Below are 20,895 nucleotides of genomic sequence, written 5' to 3'. Positions count from 1 at the left end.
TTTCTGTCTTTCTCTTGATCTTTCTTTTCTCTTCTTTTTCTCTCTTTTTATTTCTTTTCTCTTCTGTTCTTCTTTCTGCCTTTCTTCTTTCTTTTATTTCTTTGTTTTTTTCCTCTTCTATTCTTTTTTTCTCTTGGAGAGGGATTAGAGGGAAAGGCAAAAAGTAATATAAAAAGGAAAAAGAAAAAAAATTAAAAAAAAAAAAAGTAACAAAAGAGAAAAAAGGAGAGGGATTAGAGGGAAAGGCAAAAAGTAATATAAAAAGGAAAAAGAAAAAAAATTAAAAGAAAAAAAAGTAACAAAAGAGAGAAAAAAGGCAGAAAAAAGAACAGAAGAGAAAAACCAAAGAAAAGAAGAAAAAAGAAAGAGATACAGAGAAAACCAGAAGGGAAAGAGAAAAAGAGAAAAGAACGCGCAGAGAAAGAAAGAAGCAAAAGAGAAGAGAGACAAAAAAGAAAGAGAAAGGAACGAGATAGAGAGAGAGAGGAGAGAAAAAGACCGAAAAAACAGAAAAAAGAAGAAACTGAAAAAAAATACAAAGAAGATAGGAGAGAAAGCAAAGCGAGAAAAGCAAATCAGAATAGAAGGAGAAAAGAAAAAGATTAGAAAAGAAAAGGAAGAGAAAAGCAAGATACAACTGGACACGAGAGAAATATGGCAAAGGAAAGAGAAAAGGAAACAATACAGAAAAGCATACAGAGAAAAGAAAAGAAACGAAAGATAGAGAAAGAAGAGAAAAGCAAGAACGTTACAAAAACAGAAGAAAGGCAGAAAAAAAGGAGAAAAAAGATAGACATATTCGTCTATCTCTTAATCCTCTTGTTTGCTCTTTCTCTGCTGTCTTTCTTCTCTATTGGTTTTCTCTATCTTGTCTTTCGTTTCTGTATTTCTTTGCTCTTCCCTCTTTATTTTGTGTTCTTTTCGATCTTGCCTTTCTTTCTTCTTTTTTCTGCTCTTCTTCTCTTTTGTTTGTTCATTTTCTCCTTTTTCATTTTCTAATCTCTGTTTTTCTGTTCTTTTCGTATTTTACCTTTCTCTCCCATTCTTCTCTTTCGTTCCTCTTATAGGTTTTTTCCTTTAGTTTTTTTTGTTTTTTTCTCTTTTTCTTTCTCTCTTGCTTTTCTTTTTCTTCTCAGACCTTCTTCTTCGTTTCCTCTCTTTCTTTTCTGTCTTGCTTTTCACTTTCTTTTCTGTCCTTCGTTTCCGTCCATCTTTTCTCTTTCTATTTTTTCTGTTTTTGTTCTTTTAAGCCTTTCTTTTTTTTCTATTGTTTCCTTCTTTTCTCTCTATCTCCTTCTTTTCTGCGTTTTTTTCTTTTCTTTCTTTCATTTCTCTCCTGCTTTTCTCTTTTCTTTCCTTTTCTGAATTGCTCCTCGCTTTCATTACTCATATTCTCTTCATTTTTGTTTTTTCTTTTTCATTTGTCTGCCTTTTCTTTTCTGTCTTTTTTTCTTTGCTTTTCTCTCTTGTTTTTCTTTCCTTTCGGTCTTTTATTTTGTCTTTTTTGTCTTTTGTTTTTCTCCTTCCTTTTGCTTTCTTTTCTCTTTTCTTTCCTTCTTTTTATCTCTTGCTTTTCTTTCTTTTCTTTTGTTTTTCTCTTTCTTCGCTTTTCTTTTGTCTTTTGTTTTTTATCTGTCTTCTCCTTTTTCCCCTCTTTCTTTTCTGCTCTTTTCTCTTCCTTACTTTTGTCTTTCGTTTCTTTTCCCTTTTCTTTTTCGTTTCTATTCTTTTTGCGCTTCTCTTTTTTGTTTCTTTTCTCATTTTTTTTCATATTTTTCTCTTTTTCTCTTCTGTTCTTTTGTTGCCTTCATTTCTTCTTCTTCTCTCTTTTGTTCCTCTCTTTGGTTCCTCCTTGTGTTTTTTCTTTAGCTTTTGTTCTTTTCTCTTTCCTGTCTGTTTTTCCTTTCTCTTGTGCTTCTTTTTCTTTTCTGCCTTTCTTTTTCTTTTCTCCCTCTGTTTTCTGCTTTGCTTGTCTCTCTTTTCTCTGTCGTTTTCGTCTCTCTTGTCTCTCTCTTTCTTTCCTCTTTTTCTGTTCTTCTTTTCTGCTTTTCTTTTTTCCGTTGTTCCTTTTCTCTTTTTCTTTTCTCTGCCTTTTTCTTCTTCTTTCTTTTGTTTCTCTCTTTCTGTAACACTTCTGTTTTTTCCTGTCTTTTTTCTCTCCTTTTTTCTCTTTCTTCTCTCTTTTTTGCTTTGCTTTTCTCTTTTCTCTTTTTTGCTTTTCTCTGTGTCTTTTCTCTTTTTTGTTTTTCTATTTCTTTTCTCTCTTTTCTCTTTTTCTGCATTTCTTTTTGTCTGTCTTCTCTACTTTTCTCTTTTTTTCTCTATTTTCTCTTTTGCTTTTCTCGTTTTTTGCTTTTATTTTCTTTCATTTCTGTCTTTTGTTTCTCGATTTTTTTACTCTCTTTCTTTACTCTCTTTTCTCTTTTTCTTTTCTGTCTTGGTTTTCTTTTTTTTCTTTTTTTGTTTCTTTTTCTCTTTTCCCTCTTTTATTTGATTTTTTTGTTTTTCGTTTCTCTGTCTTTTCTGTTCTGTTTTTTTTTCTGTTTTCTCTTCTTTTTCTCTGTTTGGTTTATCTCTTTCCTGTTCTTTTTTTCTGCGTTCGTTTTCTCTTTTTCCTCTGTCTTTTCTCTTTCCTTTTTTCTCTCTTTTCTCTTTCGCATGTTTAAGCTCCATATCATTGCATGTTATAAACGCTCCTTAAACATGCAGCCTAACGTAGAACATGAGTCACACTATGCCACCATGTAGAATATCGTTATCTGTGCAAGTCTTAGCGCTCCTTAAATATGCAAAATGGTAAAGCAGAAAACGTGGTTGGACAAAAAATTGTTGGAAGATAGGGTAATATACTCAAACCAAACACATTGGTGACGAAAAGTAATACCTATTGCTTTTGAACGAGGGGCATAGGTTCCTGTCCCAGGTGGTGCAAAAGATCTGAATTTTTAACCTTCTATCTTTTCTTTTAAATGTTTTTCTTGTGATGCTTTTGCGGGCCTGCTAGTTTTGTTTAATCGTGTGTGGTCTCACATGAGTTTCTCACTCAAAAATAACTTTCCTCACACTCAAAAAGACTTGCTTACTTTAATTGAAGAAGTTAACTTAGGGTATCTCTTTCTAATTGAAGGTTATTTGAGGAGAGCGAATAGCACCAACATATACATTATACCGCCTTCAAAACCAAAATATGAGATTTCAGCAATTAGTCCAAAAGAAGGAAATTTATTTTTTGTCGGATTTTGTCCATTGACAGTTTGAGATTCTAACTGTACTAAGTTGTCGCAGATTTTATGCAATTTTTTATTTAGTTTTTGAGTCTTTTTGTTTGTGTTTTGCTTGATCTAATTTGCATTCTCATTCAGAATATTGAGCTCCTGAACTTATCCCTGTACAGTTTACTGCTTAAGTTTAATGTTTTTCAAAAGTGCGACAAATTTGATTGATTATTAGCTGGCGTCTTATTAACAGCCGGTGGTTACACTCCTTTTACGCTGCCGCTTTTTTTCAAACAAAAACTTTTTGGTTTCACGAATTTTGTCACTTTTTCAACATCTTGAGTGAAATCTTGTTGGTTTCTCTAGGCTAGTTTCACTCCTCGCTCATTTCGCTCTTAGACAGTCAGCAGTTTCTTAAGAAAGCTATCCAAAAGAACAAATTCGAATTGAAAAACTAAATCAAAAATGGAGACGGGATCAACTCATAGAGCTGCTTTAGATCCCTGGTATTTGAACGTGATTGTAATAGGTCTTGTCTGTTTATTGGTATCGTTAAAGAGCGAGAATATGACTTAACCGACTGGTGTGCTACAATATAATCGAGCCTCCATTTCGAGAGCAATTTTTTCTCTGATTTGGATGTGTTTAATAGCCGTCCTCAGAATTTCAACGTCTATTATTAAGGCGCTGTCCGTTTTAATTCAGTTTTCCTTTTCGTTTTGCAGAAATCACGACTTTCACATTTGATTTCTAACGTATCTTTTTAATAGCCGCACAGCGATAGCTGGTTAATAGCCGCACAGCGATAGCTGGGGCTATTATTGGCCTTCTCTTGGTTTTTTTTATTTCGTCGTCATGATTTTTGTTACGACCATATGACGTCACAGCCACTTTTTGTTCATTCGTTCATGCAATTTCAACTGAATTGCATGTGTGACGTCATTTTTCGCTCTTAGTGGAGTGAGTTTTTTTGTTCATGCGCGTGATTAAATTTTTGGTCACACTTGACTTACCTCACTCTCAAAAACGACTTCCTCACTTTGAAATTGACTTTTATTTACTTTAATTCAAAGTGATAAGGTCAAATGGGTGTGTGGCACTCTAAATGAGGGTTATTAGAGAGCAGCTAATAGAGGCAGCAATAACTTATACAGATTTTTAATCAAAATATAACAGATCAGCCCTCAATGAAAAGACGAATTTTTTTGGTCTGTCTTTTTTACTGTTTTTTTATACTGCCATCTACGAATCTATTGCGGCTATTTTCTGGCAATCTGCCAGCTATGTTTCATTGTTTCAACTGAATGGAATTTAGAATCCATACATAAAATTTAAGCAAACGTCAAGATCAAAATGCGAAATCCAGGATAAATCAATATGGCCCGCACAATAAGACTTTTAGTCGTCAAAGTCACTTAGTTTTTGCTGCCTGCTAATTAGTGTCAGTAATAAGCTTATTTCATTCCAATGTAGAGGCCGAATTCACCGTGTTTATCAATTATAATGAAACTTTGGACCCAATTAGAACACTTGACACTTAAACTAGGCAAACGTCACTTTATTTTCTAACTGTTGCCATCCCCATGAAATTTTTAGCATTGTTTTTAGTCTTGAATTCTTTTTAGCTCTAATCTGAGCGTAGCTATATTGTGGTGTTCACGATCCTTTTGTTTCGTCGTCTGACGCTCTTTTTTCGTTTTACATTGGTTGAAAATTCAGCAAAGCTGAAAGTTCCTTCTTCCTCTCAGTAAATGCGTTTGTGCGTGTGACGTCATTTCTCACTCTCTCGTTCTCGCTAGCAAAAGTTTTTAATAGCAGCAAAGCGATAGCTGAGGATATTATTTCAAGATTTTTGTTACGACCACATGACGTCACAATTACTTGGAAATTGCTTTTCATTCATTCATGCAATTTCAACTGTATTGGGCGTGTGACGTTTTTTTCAATCTTAGTGGAGCGTGATTTCTGTTCATTTGCGCGAATCAGTTTTTGGTCACACGTGACTTACCTCACTCAAAATGACTTCCTCACTCTCCGACTGACTGTTCTTCACTTCAATTCAAAGAGATAAGGTCAGGTGAGTGCGTGTCACCCTAATTGAAGGTCGTTTGAGAACATCTAATATCTAATGTAGGCATCAATAAGTTATACAGATTTTTAATCAAAATGTAACGTATCAGCTTTGAATAAAAAAAATTTTGTTTCGTTTCTTTTATCTTTTTGAGACTGTAGATCTAGAAAGCTACTGCGGCTATTCTCTGGCAATATGCCTGCTATATTTGTAATTTGCGTGATTACATTTTGATCATAAATGCCTTAACTTCACTCAATAAATTGACTTTTGCGCTTCAGAACTTAAGTTTAATTTGAATTAGTTTAGGGTCAAAGGAACTCGTTCGTGTAATGAAGGTCCCTTGAAAGCAGGCTTCTGCGGAGTGAGTTATATTAAGCCTTATTACCTTATGGTGGAATGTTTGATAGTTCTCGACCGGAGTTTGAAGTATTTATTGTCAACGTATTGGTCTTTTTTATGCATAATTTTTGCTTGACGGTTTTGACTTTTGAGTGCCTTTTGCGCTGTTGACTTTTGGCGTTTTGCGTGTTCTAAAGTTCTCTCTCGTGTCGAATTTTGAATGACGGGGTTCAATTGGCGGTAGTTCAATACTAAAAGTCAAATGAAAAGTGCGCCGAAATTGATGTTATTTTTTTACTTTAAACTTTTTTAGTTGTTAGTGTTATTTAATAACTTCTAATGACGTCATTGGAAGCCCCCATAGTGATTTTAGTGACCACCCTTCCCCGACTGAAGCAGACTGCAATCGATTCCAACTTATATTTGTATCGGTTTATCTGAATTCTACCGAACGCAAGTCTATTTCGCAGCTATTTCTATAATCTGCGGCTATGTTATGCGATGTTTCGCAGGACCGACTTTTCGTCTGATGCTTTGGACTTTTCGTCCTCAAAAACAGAAACCGCTGGGGGCACAATTAAATTGAGTAATTTTCCACAAATTCTTGCCCCCTCACCTAATTCATCTTGAAATTTGGCACTCTTCGGCGTCTTTTGCCATGGGTTACTGCCATTAGATTTTGCTCTCAATAATATTTTTTGTGATGTTTTAGAGTGTAGAGTTTGTGGAGAAGTACAGGGAGCATCATCTGGAGAAGGAAAAAGGAGACTACAATGGCAGAGAAGAGACTTTTCCTAGAGACATTCAAAAGGTCTTGAATTAAAACTGCCATTTCTTCAAACGCATTTAGTTCGTTCTCGTAACTTAATAGAGGACGAGGCGCAAATTATGTAGACTTCAATTAGCATTGAATGGATTAGAAGTGATTTAAAGAACTGCGATGGATGTCAGATTAGAAGACATTGTCACCTAAAATGTCCAATTCTCTGTTTGTTTTAAGTGCTCTATTTTGAGATATGCTGTAGTCAGAAAACTTGTATTAATGTGAGTTAAGTTGCCATTTGTGCAAAAATTGGACTGTTAGTTACTTGTTCTTTCTTCTTTGCAGGTGCCGTTTAAGTACAACTTTGTCCGATTCCCGGCCGACATAATCCACGAGGTGTACTCTTCATACCTGAATGCATCGTGGATGTGTGGTTACAATGACGAGCTCCGCAAATTCATTGTCACTGATCTGCCCTATGAGGTCAAACACAAGACTTTCTGGTGGATGATACTCCAACACAAGTTAGTGTCCTCGTACATAATCGTAATATTCAGCAGTGAGTTTAATGATTTGACAATCTTAATGTCGTGGTCTCTAACACGGGTCAAAAGAATTCACTTAAAAGCGGAATGGAAAGTTAACAAATTTGAGCGCTGGTTTTTGTACTAATTATCAACGCGAAAATTAAAGACAATTTAGATTCCAGTACAATTTTGTCCGATACCCGGCCGACATAATCCAGGAGGTGTCGTGTTCTCTAACACGGGTCAAAAAATTCAATACGTTGAATTTCGGTTTAAAAGCGGAACGGAAAATTTGAGCTCTGGTTTTTATACTAACTATCAACGCGAAAATTAAAGACAATTTAGATTAGCTAAAAAGATTTTACCTAATTGGCGTGTGCAGGTTATGGGTCCTGTTTTTTTTGACGTTATTCTTAAATTAAGTTACCAATATTTATTGCTACAAGTCCTGTTTATTGCCTATAATTCTCTCGGTCTTCAGTAAGAGAAATTAAATAATCCTTCAGTCTTTCAACCTTGTTAATATGTATCTCGGATCTTTTCAACAATTGCCCCCCCCCTTTGGTACCTAGTAGAGAATCGCCTCCCCTTCTGTGCTATACTTTACCACAATATTAGTTGGCCTACAGTTTAGATAGCCGAAAAATGGTTTCAGCGCAATTGCGGACCGCTGTTCACGGCCATGCCTCTCACGCACTGTAGGATGTAATCCGGAAATCGCGGGTCGGTTATCGCGGCGAAGCCGCGAAGCGCGCCCACCGACCCGCCAGTCGGAAATTCTTTTCGCTTTGTATTCCAATTCGGCTAATTGCCCTAGCATGGCGCATTTTATTCTATCCAGTTTAACACAGTATGAGCATACACGGATACTTATTACTCGTCTCTGATTGGTTAATAAATCACTCGCTTGAATTCTATTCAAGAATAGCCCCCCCTTTTGCAAAGGGGGGGGGGGCAATTGTTGAAAAGATCCTGTATCTCTTAATGGGAAATGGGAGGATATTAAAATGCATATTTTTTGTGAAGCGCGGAGGGTTAAAGAAATTATTAATTTAGGTTGATTGTATAAATTTGAGCTCATGTTCAGCTTGCATTTATTTTGTTTTTCTTTTCTATCCTGCAATTTGCGCAATTCAATGCGATTGCTTGTTATAGAAAAGCCTCCCATCGTTCAAATAGAAGGCGAATCATGATTTGTGTCGTAAAATTTTCGTGGAAGGTAAAATTTTCAGTAGAATATTCTTCTGGAAATTGCGAGTTCCGTTACCGCACTTTTTGGACATTGGATTCTATTTGCTTGCGTCATATGTTATGTATGATATTTTATTTTAATCACCAATGCATATACCGGGTCTGCTTGTTTCAGGATATCGTACATTGTATACATCGGAGATCTACCGACAGATGGACAGAAGAAAGAGAAGCCCTACTGGCCAGATATTGAGGGTCAAGTGATGAAATTTGGCAGGATCAATGTCACTCTGCTCAGCAAAAAGGGTTTTATGCCCAATGAACACGACGAGGATGATGATCTCATCAGTCATCAGGTGAGTACAGAATATTGTTTTGGGAGGAAATGTTAAACCACAAATTATTCAAAACCTTTTTATGCTTTTTTTGTTTTTAAAGTTGATAATTATCCAGCAAACAATGAACTGGTTTTAAACACATCCAACCAACAACAAAATACCTAAAATAAGCAGAACTTTCAACCTACGTCTAAAATTTTGCATCTAAAAAAATTATTCCACGCTATATTGTCCAAGAGTATGTTATCAAGACAAATGCTGTGTTCAATTATATATGCTATCAGGAATGCATGAAATTATTAATTCTTCTCAAACGAAGTTTCTAGCAATTATCTTAATTGCGAGTTCCGTTACTGCACTTGTTGGACATACTGGATTCTATTTGCTTGCGTCATATGTTATAATGTATGATATTTTATTTTAATCACCGTGCATTTAAAAAAAATTATTTAAGTCCTGCGGTCTTTTTTGAGCATTTTTTTGTTTGACAGATTTGTATTGGTGGATGCTTGTTAGTAACCTCTGTCAGCCTCTCAACGGCTATTTGAGAGGATCTGAATTTGAGAGGACAAGAATTTGAATTGTATTAGATGCTGTCTTTTTTCACAAGATCTGTTCACACATATTTGTAATTTTCGAACTCAAATTGCGCTGATTGTTTTGGTTAACCGGAAACAGGCGCAGCGGAAACGCGAGTGGTTTTGCGGCGTGCATTTTTTTGCTCTAATTTTAAAGTGGAGTGAGAAAAAGATGTTTGAACATAGTTTTGCTTTCTTGTGAGTGGTTTTTTGTTCACAAAAGGCATTTTGACAACATTCACTATTTTTAAATTTTTCGATGTGATTATTTTCTGAATAGTTCTCCCCATACCATTCATATTACATTCTGGGTCAAGTATTTTTGCTTAGTCTATAAAAATTCTTTTAATTGTGTCAGGAATTGTCCTGCTAATTTTTTTTAATTCGCTTTAACCTTTTTAATCACATTTTTCGTTTTAAATAAGTCACGATTTTCAAGTTTGACTCGTGACTCAGCTCACTCACTGTTTCAACTGAACGGATTTTAAATTCTTCCACGCGTTGAATTACGCAATGTAGTACATACGGTCAATGTTAGCAGCAAAATCAAAAGAAATCAAATTAACAGCAAAATCCAAAGAGAAAACGATAAACCGATAGAGCTCGGTCATTAAGTCATCATAGTTCAATAGGTTATTAAAGTCCATTAGAGCGGTTGCTAGTTGGCATTAGTATTAAGCTGAAGAGTTTTCAGTTTTGGAGCTGATTTAATTATGGTTTTCAGAATATAACTGAGCTGCACACCGAAATAGAGCACGTTTTGGAACCTTAGAAAAAAATTCTGTCAGTTTCTATCTCTTCATATATCTTCTTCTGTGTCAATCACGATGTGCGTCAACGGAGGATATTTTCCGGCATTTTGCCTGTTATGTTGACTTTATGTCTGCAAAAACGGGGCCTTACTAGGCTCTAAGTATGTGTGCGATTCACTGAAAATGTTGTAGACGAATTCATGGTGTGAAGGTCGGTTCTTAATCCTAAAAAGTTTTTACCAACTCCATCAGCAACCCCCCACCCCACATGACCGCCACACACCCTCCTCAACTTGGTGATTTGGACCTCCCGCCCTTTTGAGTTAATTTAAATTATTCTTAAGTTACTATAACTAAATTATACATACTTACGTTAAGAAAAAATAAAAAAGTTATTTGAGTAGTCTTACGGACACAAAAGGAAAAGATCCCATATTTATTGTATCTTGATTGAAGTAAATGTAGCACCTGTTTCTGCTTTGTAGGATGATGGCGATAATGATCACATGATGAACGGAGTTGGGTCTCCTGCTGCAAGTGGAAGACATGCTAAGAGTGGCAGCAGCGCCAGTCCAAACAGCTATAGCAACACCAGACGAACCAATAACCCTGACTCATACACAGCCATCATCAGACAACTTGTGCTCACTGTCACCGATGTTAGTTTCATACGTGCCTTTTCTTATCAAGTAACATCATTGCTTTTTTCTCTAAAAAGCTTATATTTGAGATTTTGATGGAACTCGTCCTTTTTAAAGAAAAACTTTTTTTAAAACAAAAATAACGCGGCATTTTTAAAATTTTAGTTAAGTTGGAACCTGTCACTTATTAGACTAAGATACAATTTGATTGAACGGGTGATTAAAATAACTTATATTTTAAATAGTAAAATTAACTAATATTTAATAGCCGCCCTCATCTTCTCAGCCCGCTATTACAGCGCTCCTATTTTTTTTACAATTCAAAGAATTTGAATTGTATTGGGGCGATGTCTTTTTTACGACTCGAAGAGGAGTATTGGAGAAGTGCTTTTTTTACGACTCGAAGAGGAGTATTGGAGAAGTCCTTTTTTTAAATCAATTTTATTGGAGTGATTTTTGACGCGGTAAATAAAACGCGTAAAAAAGTTTGGATTGATTTTGGTGCTGAACAAAAGTGAAGAGCGGAGCGAAAACAGAGTGGTTTTTGTTCATACCGCTGTTTTTGAGAGAGCGAGAAATTGATGTGGAAAAGTTTAAAAGTTTTCTCTAAGCGAGCAAAATTTTTTTGTTCACGTGCGGCTTTTAAAAGCAGTTGTTTTGCAACTTTTGATGGTTATGAGGTTTGAATATAATATTGTATTACTTTTAGGCTTGTTTTGATGGGAATTGAAGGTTTCAAGTATTTTATTTGAGTTTAATGCTAATTTGGAGGTTTTTCATCAGTTTTGCTGATTTTTAGACGAAATTTAATGATTTTTTGCTTGTTTTGTTTTAATGCTTTAAGTGGGATTTGAATAGAAGCTGGTTACTTAAGGAATCTTCAGATACCAATTTATTAAAGTTTTGTTGGTAGAAATCATTTTTTTCTTAGGAAAAATGACAAAAAAAATGAGAAATTTTAAACCATTTTTATTATTTTTTTTTGCAGTTCTGCTTTTTTTTCAATCTTAGACAGTTTCTTGACCTATTATGACTTGCACATTGTTTTGCAAGCTTTTCATTGTTCTAATTGCGAGGGAACTTTACTCGGCTTTATGTTTCCTTGTACTATAAAAAAACTCATGTTAAAAAAAAACTTTTTTCTAGTTTTTCTATTTTTTTGTTCAATTTGTTTTTGAATGCCGTTTCTATTCTTCTTCAAATTTTATATGGAATTTTTAGGAGGTTTGGGGTTCACAATAGATGTTGTAGTTGTTTAGTCGTAAGTATGGGCAATTTTCTCCTTCGAGTCGTTTCCGGATATGACTCGAGTCGTTCTTCCGGCTATGTTTTTTTAAGATCTGTTCACACATTTTCATGACTTTTGAGTAGTGATTTTGGTAACACCGAAACAGGAAGTGGAGCGAAAAAGCGAGTGGTTTTGCGGCGTGAAATTTTTTGCTCTAATTTTGAAGTAGAGTGAAAAAACGGTGTTTGAACAAAAATTCGCCTTCTCGCTAGTGGTTTTTTGTTCACATGCGGCAATTTCACCTTGATTTTTACTGTTTTTTTGATTTTTTTAATTGCTCTCAAACGAAGTTTGTAGCAATTATGTTAGTCCTGTCGGTCTTTTTTTTATGCGATTTTTCGCTTGACTAATTTTTCGTCTGACGCTTTTGACTTTTCGTCCTCAAAAACGGGATAAACAGGTAGCGCCCAGCGGGCATTAAGTGCTCTTAGAGCCTTTTAGCTCTGTTTCAGCTCAAACAGTTTTGGAGTCTTATACATATGGTGTGAACAGCGGTTCTTAGAGGTTAAAGACCCCCCCCACCCCCCCCCCCCCACTGCTGACCCCCCCACCACTATTGCCCCCCCCCACCGCCCTGTTGCCCCCCACCCCCACCCGACTGTCGCCACCCCCATCGGCACCCCCGTGCACCCTCCCCCCACCCGTGGCTAGCTACTGACGAACAACCGCTAGCTAAAAACGCAAATTTATACTAATTTTCACAATTTTTTTCAAGATTTTTGAAAATTTTTGTCAGTTTTTTAAGTTTTTTTCAGCCCTAGCAGTCCTAGGTGTCAAGGAATCCACTTTAGGATCTGATAATAGGTTATTGAATAGTTTCTAGTGGTAATAGAATGGTTTCAACATTTCAACACTGCGAATTTTTTGCATTTTTTTGATAAATTTTGCAAATTTTTTCAATGTTTTTGAAAGTTTTTGTCGTTTTTTAGGTTTATCCAGCCTCAAGAGCCAAGGAACTTCCTCGAGGGTATAATAATAGGTTACTATGTAGTTTCTAGAAGTAATGGAATCATTTTAAAGATTTAAACATCACGAATTTTAGCATTTTTTTTGACAAAAATTGCTATATTTTTAAAATTTTTTGACATATTTTTCATTATTCAAGATTTTTCAGCCTCAGGGTTCAGACAACCTCCTGAAGGGTTTGACAATACGTTGCTGCATAGTTTCTAGTGGTTATAGAATGTTTTTCAACATTTGAACATCACGATTTTTAGCAATTGTTGGGTAAAACTTGAATTTTTTTTTCAAATTTTTCAAAATTTGTCATTATCTAAGTTCTTCCAGCCCCAAGAAACCTCCTATAGGCTTTGATAATAGGTTACTGAACAATTTTTATTGCGATAGAATAGTTTTGAACTTTTCAATATCACAAAGTTTATCGATTTTTTAATAAAACTTATGATTTTTTCAATTTTTTTTTGAAATTTTTTGTCATTTTATTCGCAGTTTTTGAGTCCTTTCTTGAGTTTAACGACTAATACTGGCCAACGAAGCTTTTTAAGTCTTGCAGATGGGTTACATGACAAAAATCCAGAGGCAAAAAATGTTCTTTGAACATTTTCGTCACTGCGAAATGTGGAAAGTTTTCTTCTGAATTTTGCACTTTCAGTTTTTTATATGATTTAGTTACTAACAAGGCTAGAATCTCATGGAAAAAAATTTCTAGCTCTCTCTCTTTCTCTCTGTGTGTGTGTTGGTTGGCGTTTCTTTCCTCTTTCTCGCTCACGTTTTTACCTCGCACTCTCTCTCTCTCTCTCTCTCCTTAACTCTTTTGTTGACTTCAGCGGCTGTTATGTGGCGTGATAATATCGTCTATTACCCTAGCCTCACGCCTCTTCAATCAAGCGAAAGCTAACCTCACTAAACAGTGGCTAGGTGCTGACAACCGCCCGCCGGTCGTTTGAGAGCAATTCGCCCGACGTTAGTCGGTTATGTTTATCTGATTTTTTTTCTAAATGATGCTCCCAATGCAATCTTAGACCGTTCTAGGTCTAGTTTTTTATTTAGTCAATGAAAATTCTTTGAATTGTACGTAAGGACTTGTACTGCTATGTTTTTTACTTCGTCGAACAAAAAATTGTTTCGCTTTACTTCATTTTGCCGCTCTTTCAACATTTTGCGTGAAATCTTTCGACTTCTCTAGGCTAGTTTCTCTCTTCTCTCATCCTGCTAAAAGTGATTTCAAACATCAGTTGCTCAGCAATCCAATTCAAAATGAACAGAGTCAGTATAAAAAATTGAAGTCAGAAATAGAATTGGGATAAACCCATAAAGCCCAATTTAAGATGCCCGCTATTTGAACGTCGTTCCTGTAAGTCTTAGTTACCATATCTAATGTTTATTTGTATTGATAGTAGCCCCTGTAGCCTCTCTCTAAGAAACATAAGTATGCTCAACTACGAAATTCAATCAAAATAAATCGGACTTAAAAATGTTTTTGTACAAAAATCTTTTTTTTATCAATATCTTCTTTTTTCAATCCCAATCATGCTTATTGGAATCAACGGCGGCTTTTATCCTGTCAATCTGCCGGGTATGTTTTTATATAGTAAAATGAAGTTGTATTTTTTGAAATGAAATGTATTCGATGTCATGAGAAAATAAATGTATCTTGGATGAATATTGATTTGAATTATGGAAAGGCCTGAAAATTTCAAAATCCAGATCATTGGTAGGATTCGAAATTAAATTTAGCCTCATCTGAGTAAGCGGAGATTTTGTGAGCAGTTGTTAGGTCTGAACTTCTTGCAAATTTGGACAAAGTGTACTAAAGAAGAATATTCTGGGCCATCTTAAATGCTGAATTTTCAAAATTTTGATTGAAACAGTTCAGCAACCCTCTGTTGTCCTTAAATGTAAAACCAATTACTCTTTTGTCAAAATTTTTGAATTTGTTAGCCATCTTAAAATTTGAACAAAAAATCGGTAAATGTGAACAAGAACAACAATAACTTGGAAAAAATCTTATTAAATGAAAAGAAATATTTTTAATTTTATATTTAAATTAAGAAATCTTTTTTATTTTATGTTCTACTTGACTAAGAAATCTTTTTTAATTTTATATTCAAGAAATCTTTTTTTGTTTATATTCTTATTGACGGGCTTTGAAAAACCATCGCTCTCAAACCTCTACGATGAATATATTGATAGTCCTGAATTAACTGATTAATTGCGCTCAAACGAAGTTTATAGCAATTATTAGTCCTGCCGGTCTTTTTATGCAATTTTTCGCTTGACCGATTTTTTGTCGGAAGCTTTTGACTTTTTGTCCTCGGAAACAAGATAAATGGGTAGCGCCCAGCGGGCTTTAAGTGCTCTTTGAGCATTTCAGCTTATTTTCAGCTCAAACTGTTTTGGAGACTTATACTTATGGTGTGAAGGGCGGTTCTTAGAGACGAAGACACCCCCACTGTTGACACCTCCCCGCACCCACTTTTGCCCCCACCCCCCACCACGCTGTTGCCCCCACACCATTGTTTCCCGAACCCTCCCCCCCCCCATCAGCCCCCGGTGTAGCCCCCTCCCCCGTGGCTACTGACGAACAACCGATCGCTAAAAACACGCAATTTTATACTAATTTCTAATTTCACAATTTTTCAAGCTTCATGAAAATTTTTGTCGTTTTTTAGCCCTAGCTGTCAAGGAACATTCTCTAGGGTTTTATAATAGGCTACTGCATATTAACATTACCAACTTTTGCATCTTTTTGACAAAACGTTCAAATTTTTTCAATTTTTTAACCTTTATTGTTAATTATTCACGTCTTTCCAGATGATGGGGCCAGAAAACGTCCTTAAGGGTTTGATAATAAAATACTGAAAGAATTTTATTTGTCATGGAATTGCTTCCAATTTTTAAACATGACAAATTTTAACAATTTTTTTTGATAAAACTTGCATTTTTTTCAAGTATTTTGAAAATCTTTTGTCAGGTTTTAGGTTTCTCCAGCCCTAAGAACCACATAACCTCCTCTGGGGGTTTGATTTAGGTTACTGCCTAGCTTCTAGATGTAATGGAATGTTTTTCAAGATTGCATTTTTTTTTAAATCTTTTTGACTTTTAGTGTTTTTTCCGGCACCTGGGTCCTAGGGACCTCCTCCAAGGCTTGGTGATAAGCTGATGCATAGTTTCTAGAGTTATTGGAATTTTTATCAATATTTTAATGACTCCAGCTTTAGCAATTTTTTGATAAAACTTTTTTTTTCCAAATTTTCGGGAAATTATTAGCATTTTTTCTGGGAATAATTGTTTAAATTTCTCTAATTGCTTTTTTGACATCTTTTTGCTTTTTCCACGTGACTTTTTGGCTATCGACTAGGTTATGAGACTGTGATGAAGTCAATGAGAAAATCTGCAATTCGATGAGAAACGCGAAATGACTAGAAAGTCACATAGCTTGCTTGAAATTCGCAACTTGCAAGTGTTGAAATTTGGAACTATGTATAGTAAAACCTGGCATAGCAGACATCTATCGTTTTAAAACTTGTACGTGCCCCTTTGAAATTTTGTTTAGTGAGTGCATTAAAGAATGAAAGAGCTCGTAAATTACATTTCAATTGCGTGATCTGATTTGATCTAAATTGTAATACCTAATATCGCTCTAATTAATTAATTTTCATCATGATTGTATTGTCTTAGATATTTATTAATTGCTTTGAAACGAAGTATGTAGCAATTATATTAGTCCTGTGGGTCTTTTTTAAGCAGTTTTTTGCTTGACCGATTTCTCGTCTGACGCTTCTGACTTTTCGTCCTCAAAAATGGGATAAACAGGCAGCGCCCAACGGGCATTAAGTGCTTGTAGAGCTTTTTAGCTCTGTTTCTGCACAAACGGTTTTGGAGACTTATACTTATGGTGTGAAGGGCGGTTCTTAGAGTTCGAAGACACCCCCCCCCCACCACGCTGTTATCCCCCCACCCCACTATTGCCGGCCCACCCCTCCCTCCCCATCAGCCCGCCGGTGCACCCCTGCGACCACCCCCCGTGGCTCCTCTAGGATTTTATAATAGGTTACTGCTTAGTTTCTAGTGGTGATGGTATGGTTTCAACACTATAACATCACAAATTTTTGACAAAATGTGCAAATTTTTCCATTTTTTGACATTTACATTATTCACGTCTTTCCAGACGCAGGGGCCAGAAAACGTCCTTAAGAGTTTGATAATAAGTTACTGGAACAAATTTGTTTGCCATGGAATAGCTTTCAGTTTTTTTGCAATTTTTCTGATCAAACTTGGATTTGTTTCAAGTTTTCTGAAGTTTTTTGTCGGTTTTCAGGTTTCTCTAGCCTTGAGAGACCAGGAACCTCCTCTAGGGTTGGACAATAGGTTACTGTATATTTTCTGGATGTAATGGAGTGTTTTTCAAGATTTTTATCAGCAGTTTTTTTAAAAAATATTGGCAATTTTTTTTTTGAAATCTTGACTTTTATCGTTTTTTTCCGGCACCAGGGTCCTAGGGACCTCCATGGCTTGGTGATAAGCTGATGCATGTTTTCTAGTGTTATTGGAATGGTTATCAATATTTTAATGACTCCGGCTTTAGCAATTTTTTTGATAAAATTTAGTTTTCAAATTTTGGGAAAATTATCATGTTTCAAGTTTCTGGATCTTTATGAGCCAGTGAAACTATTTAAAGCTTGAAATAGGGATACTCGATAGTCTCTTGAGACAAGGGAATGGTTTTGAAGTTTCTAATATCTCGAGTGTTGGCAAGATCATGTTTAAATTTTGCGATTGTTTGACATAACTCCAGAGATAAAAAATCATTTTCATCGCAAAATCTGGAAGCTTTTCTTTTAAGTTTTGCAATATTTTGCAAATTTTTAAAATATCAGTTTTTATTTGATTTATTTACTAACAAGGCTAGAAAACTATAAGTTGCAGAGTCGAGTCAAGCTAAAGCTAGCCTCACTAAACCGTGGCTAGTTACTGACGAAGCCAACCGCTCGCCGGTCGTTTGAGAGCAATTCGGTTATGTTTAGAAAAATTGAGCATATAGTTCATCCCCCCACAAGGGTGATGTCGGAACACATTGTTTTGTCAAAATGAATTGTTCTTTGAACTCTCTAACTTTGTTGTGTGGGTGGCAAGGAACGTTTTACCAGCCTAGGGTTTTTGATGCAACTATACGTTGATGATCTTTGCGCCGAGAAACAGAAAGAGCATCATTGAAAAGCTTCTAAAATGAATAATTTGAAAAAAATCCAATTTTTTGGTTCTCTCGTTGATAGTTCTCCATGGTCTCTTTGAGATATCTAATGGAAATTATAAAAGCGCGTTTTTTGATAAATTGTTCTCCGTAGCCAAATACTAAAACGAAAAAATAGAAAAAAAAATTGGGCAAAACATTTCTTATAGACCTCAAAGTTCCGATAGATTTTTATATATTACAAATCTTGCGAAAACTTAAACGAAATGTATTCAATTTCTGAGGATTTAATTTGAATAGAAAAAGGTTTCAATATGATGTCATGCATTTTGGCTTTGGATGTCTTTGAAATAGAAAGGGTGTGTGGAAAAACTACACCGTCTTAGTTGTTCAATAGACCGATGTCATTGATCGACCGAATAGATATGGTATAAGCTTTCATCGCTTGTTAATTGCGTACAAAACCTTCTCTGCTCATTGAAACATTTCGGCTGCAATTAAATACTTCTAAATATGGATTACTATTTCCAACATGTTAATATTTGATCTTCTCGAAGCCGTAATACAATTGGGATCTGATTATTATTTTGATCGTTGCTTTGAGGTGTGATTTCGATCAACTGTAGCTTGCAGGCGATCTTCTTTAACTGCTTCAACTTGATTGATGTGTCGGTTTTCCTATTCGGACTTGACAACCTTGAACAATATGAACATGTGTAACTATTCTCCACCTTTTGTCAATTCAAACTGAACAAATAACAAGTGACTGCACGTGATAAAAGGGCGCCGTGTTATTTCATGCCTTTGATGTTAAACCTAACAGTGACCAATGTTTAATGATCAGTGTTTAACGTCAAATGTAATGCCTAGAATGTAGTGGTCAGTGTTTGACCAGATGTTCTACTGTTTGCTATGCTATGATCTTAGTTTGCGTAGACCTCGTCTGGGTTGATGTTGGCTTGCTTTCATTGAATGCTAAATGCCATAACTAACATTTGAGAAGTTTGAAATTTGATGTTCAATCCATGTAAATATATTGGTTAACCAAACCTCTATTGGTTACCATGCTCATTATGATGATGTTGAGATCATTTGGTGTATTTGTGTACAGATTGTCTGATTTTTTATGGATTATACATGTAGAAATATTTTGAGCTAGATTCTAAACAGGAGTGGACAAATGTTAATGTCTATCAGAGTTGAACTAGAGTGAACCAGGCTTTATTTAATTGGTTTTATGGGTTTTTCTGTTTCTATTTTAGTTTGAAAATTCGGAAGTTTAATCGTAATAAATGCTTGATAGTCAGCATTGTATAATCGATGTTTGCGCTGAAGCCAGGGGAAGTGAGAAGGATAATCCCGATTTGGGCATCTTAATGCAATACAAGTGAACCCACATTTTGTCTTCTTTTGGTGACGGTGATCGAATTTGTGCTATGTTCACTAAGATTGGGACACCCCCGTGAACAAAATGTTTAATTTTGTAATCACATGTTGAAGTAACATAAATTGCGTTTTTTGCTAACAATGGTTTGCATTGCTCTCCAACGAAGTTTGTAGCAATTATATTAGTCCTGTGGTCTTTTCTATGCGATTTTTTGCTTGGCTGATTTTTCGTCTGACCCTTCTGACTTTTTGTCCTCGAGAACTGGATAAACAGGCAACGCGCGGAGGGCAGTAAGTTCTCTTAGAGCCTTATGGCTCACTATACTCTTAAGTATGCGATGCATCAAAGCAGTTTAACAGACATGAATCATAACATGAAGAGTGGTTCTACACATCCTTCTTGTCGTAACCAAGCGCTCTGTAACCCCCCCCCCCCGCCCATGTGCCCACCCACCCCACGCCCCTTCAATTAAGCTAAAGCTAGTCAACCGCTCGCCAGTGTTGTGAGAGCAAATTGCCCGGCGCGACGTTAGTAAGTTTTGTTGAAAAATCTGTTGAATGATTAATTTTGCTTGTTTTGATATTTAGGATGACGAGAATCTGTCCAAAGGAGAAGAATGGTACATAACACACGTGCAGTATCTCCTCTTGGAGGGAGCCACTGGACCCCCTTCCAGTCCTGCCCATTTTGCCCACTTTGTAACTCTTCTGAGGAACAACCTCATTGGTGGGGTCAGAGACGAGACTGGCAAATTTTCACACTTGGGTGTCTGCAACTGTTCCCTCAAGAGGGGAGGTTGCAATCGGGACTCCATGTTTAACAGAAGTGGATGCAGTAGTGATGGCCACGGAGGAGTTAACAATAACTACAGTAATATTAGTGAAGTGACAGCCACCACACAGTTCTCATCATCCTGTGACTGCTCCAAACCCCTTGTCGTACAATGCCTGTGAGTGATGAAGGCCATTGTTGTTATAGTGAACGCTACTAGTAATAGATGCTGTGCGTTATTGATTACTCAATAACGAAGTTCATAACAATTAGACTAGTCCTATTTGTCTTTTCGGGCATTTTTTGTCTGACTGATGTGACTTTTTTCTTGTATTATCGCGTTATCCAAACCACTGTGTCAAAACTTTATAACAGTCGTACACACCTACCCGCTCTCAATATTGGCTCCCTATAAGATGTAAAATAAAAAGTTTGCATTCACAGTTTTTTTTAATTGCTCTCGAACGAAGTTATATTTGTGCTGCGGTCTTTATGCTATTTTTTCTTGACCGATTTTTCGACCGTTTTGACTTTTTGTCCTCAAAAACGGGATAAACAGGTAAAGCCCGGAAGGGCTAACCTAAAATATCTTAGAGCTTTATGGCTCACTAGTCCCCTCCTATTGACCCCTACCATTTAACCCCCACATCAAGCCTTCGCAACCCCCCCCCCCCCCCCCCCCAACGCTTGCCCCCACCCCCCACCCACGCACACACACACACACACACCGGTTACCCCCCATGCTAGCATCCTTAAGCACTACCAAAGCGAACCGCTCACCGGTCGTTTGAGAGCAATTCTCCCGACGTTAGTGGGGTATGTTTTCATTGCCTGATCTATTTTTCTCTAATGAAGCTTTTCAAGTAGCTGAATTGGT

General features: G+C 36.1%; 1 protein-coding gene across 1 annotated transcript in view; it reads left to right on the top strand.

Moving 5' to 3' along the window:
• LOC142338038 (uncharacterized) overlaps positions 1 to 20,895 on the top strand; it is a gene marked incomplete at its 3' end in the record, with an annotated part of 108,968 nt that overhangs the window by 64,734 nt on the left and 23,339 nt on the right. The window contains exons 21-25 of the mRNA XM_075387671.1: positions 6,341 to 6,439; positions 6,737 to 6,915; positions 8,285 to 8,465; positions 10,263 to 10,436; positions 19,835 to 20,196. Of these exons, the coding sequence (XP_075243786.1) occupies positions 6,341 to 6,439; positions 6,737 to 6,915; positions 8,285 to 8,465; positions 10,263 to 10,436; positions 19,835 to 20,196 (995 nt within the window). The remainder of the gene's footprint in view (positions 1 to 6,340; positions 6,440 to 6,736; positions 6,916 to 8,284; positions 8,466 to 10,262; positions 10,437 to 19,834; positions 20,197 to 20,895) is intronic.

The sequence above is a fragment of the Convolutriloba macropyga genome, chromosome 4 (genome assembly GCF_964194025.1).
Source record: "Convolutriloba macropyga chromosome 4, txConMacr16.3, whole genome shotgun sequence".
In the NCBI taxonomy this organism is placed as follows: Eukaryota; Metazoa; Xenacoelomorpha; order Acoela; family Convolutidae; genus Convolutriloba; species Convolutriloba macropyga.
Note: the sequence above shows the minus strand (reverse complement) of the source record. Positions and strands in the feature narration are given on the sequence as shown.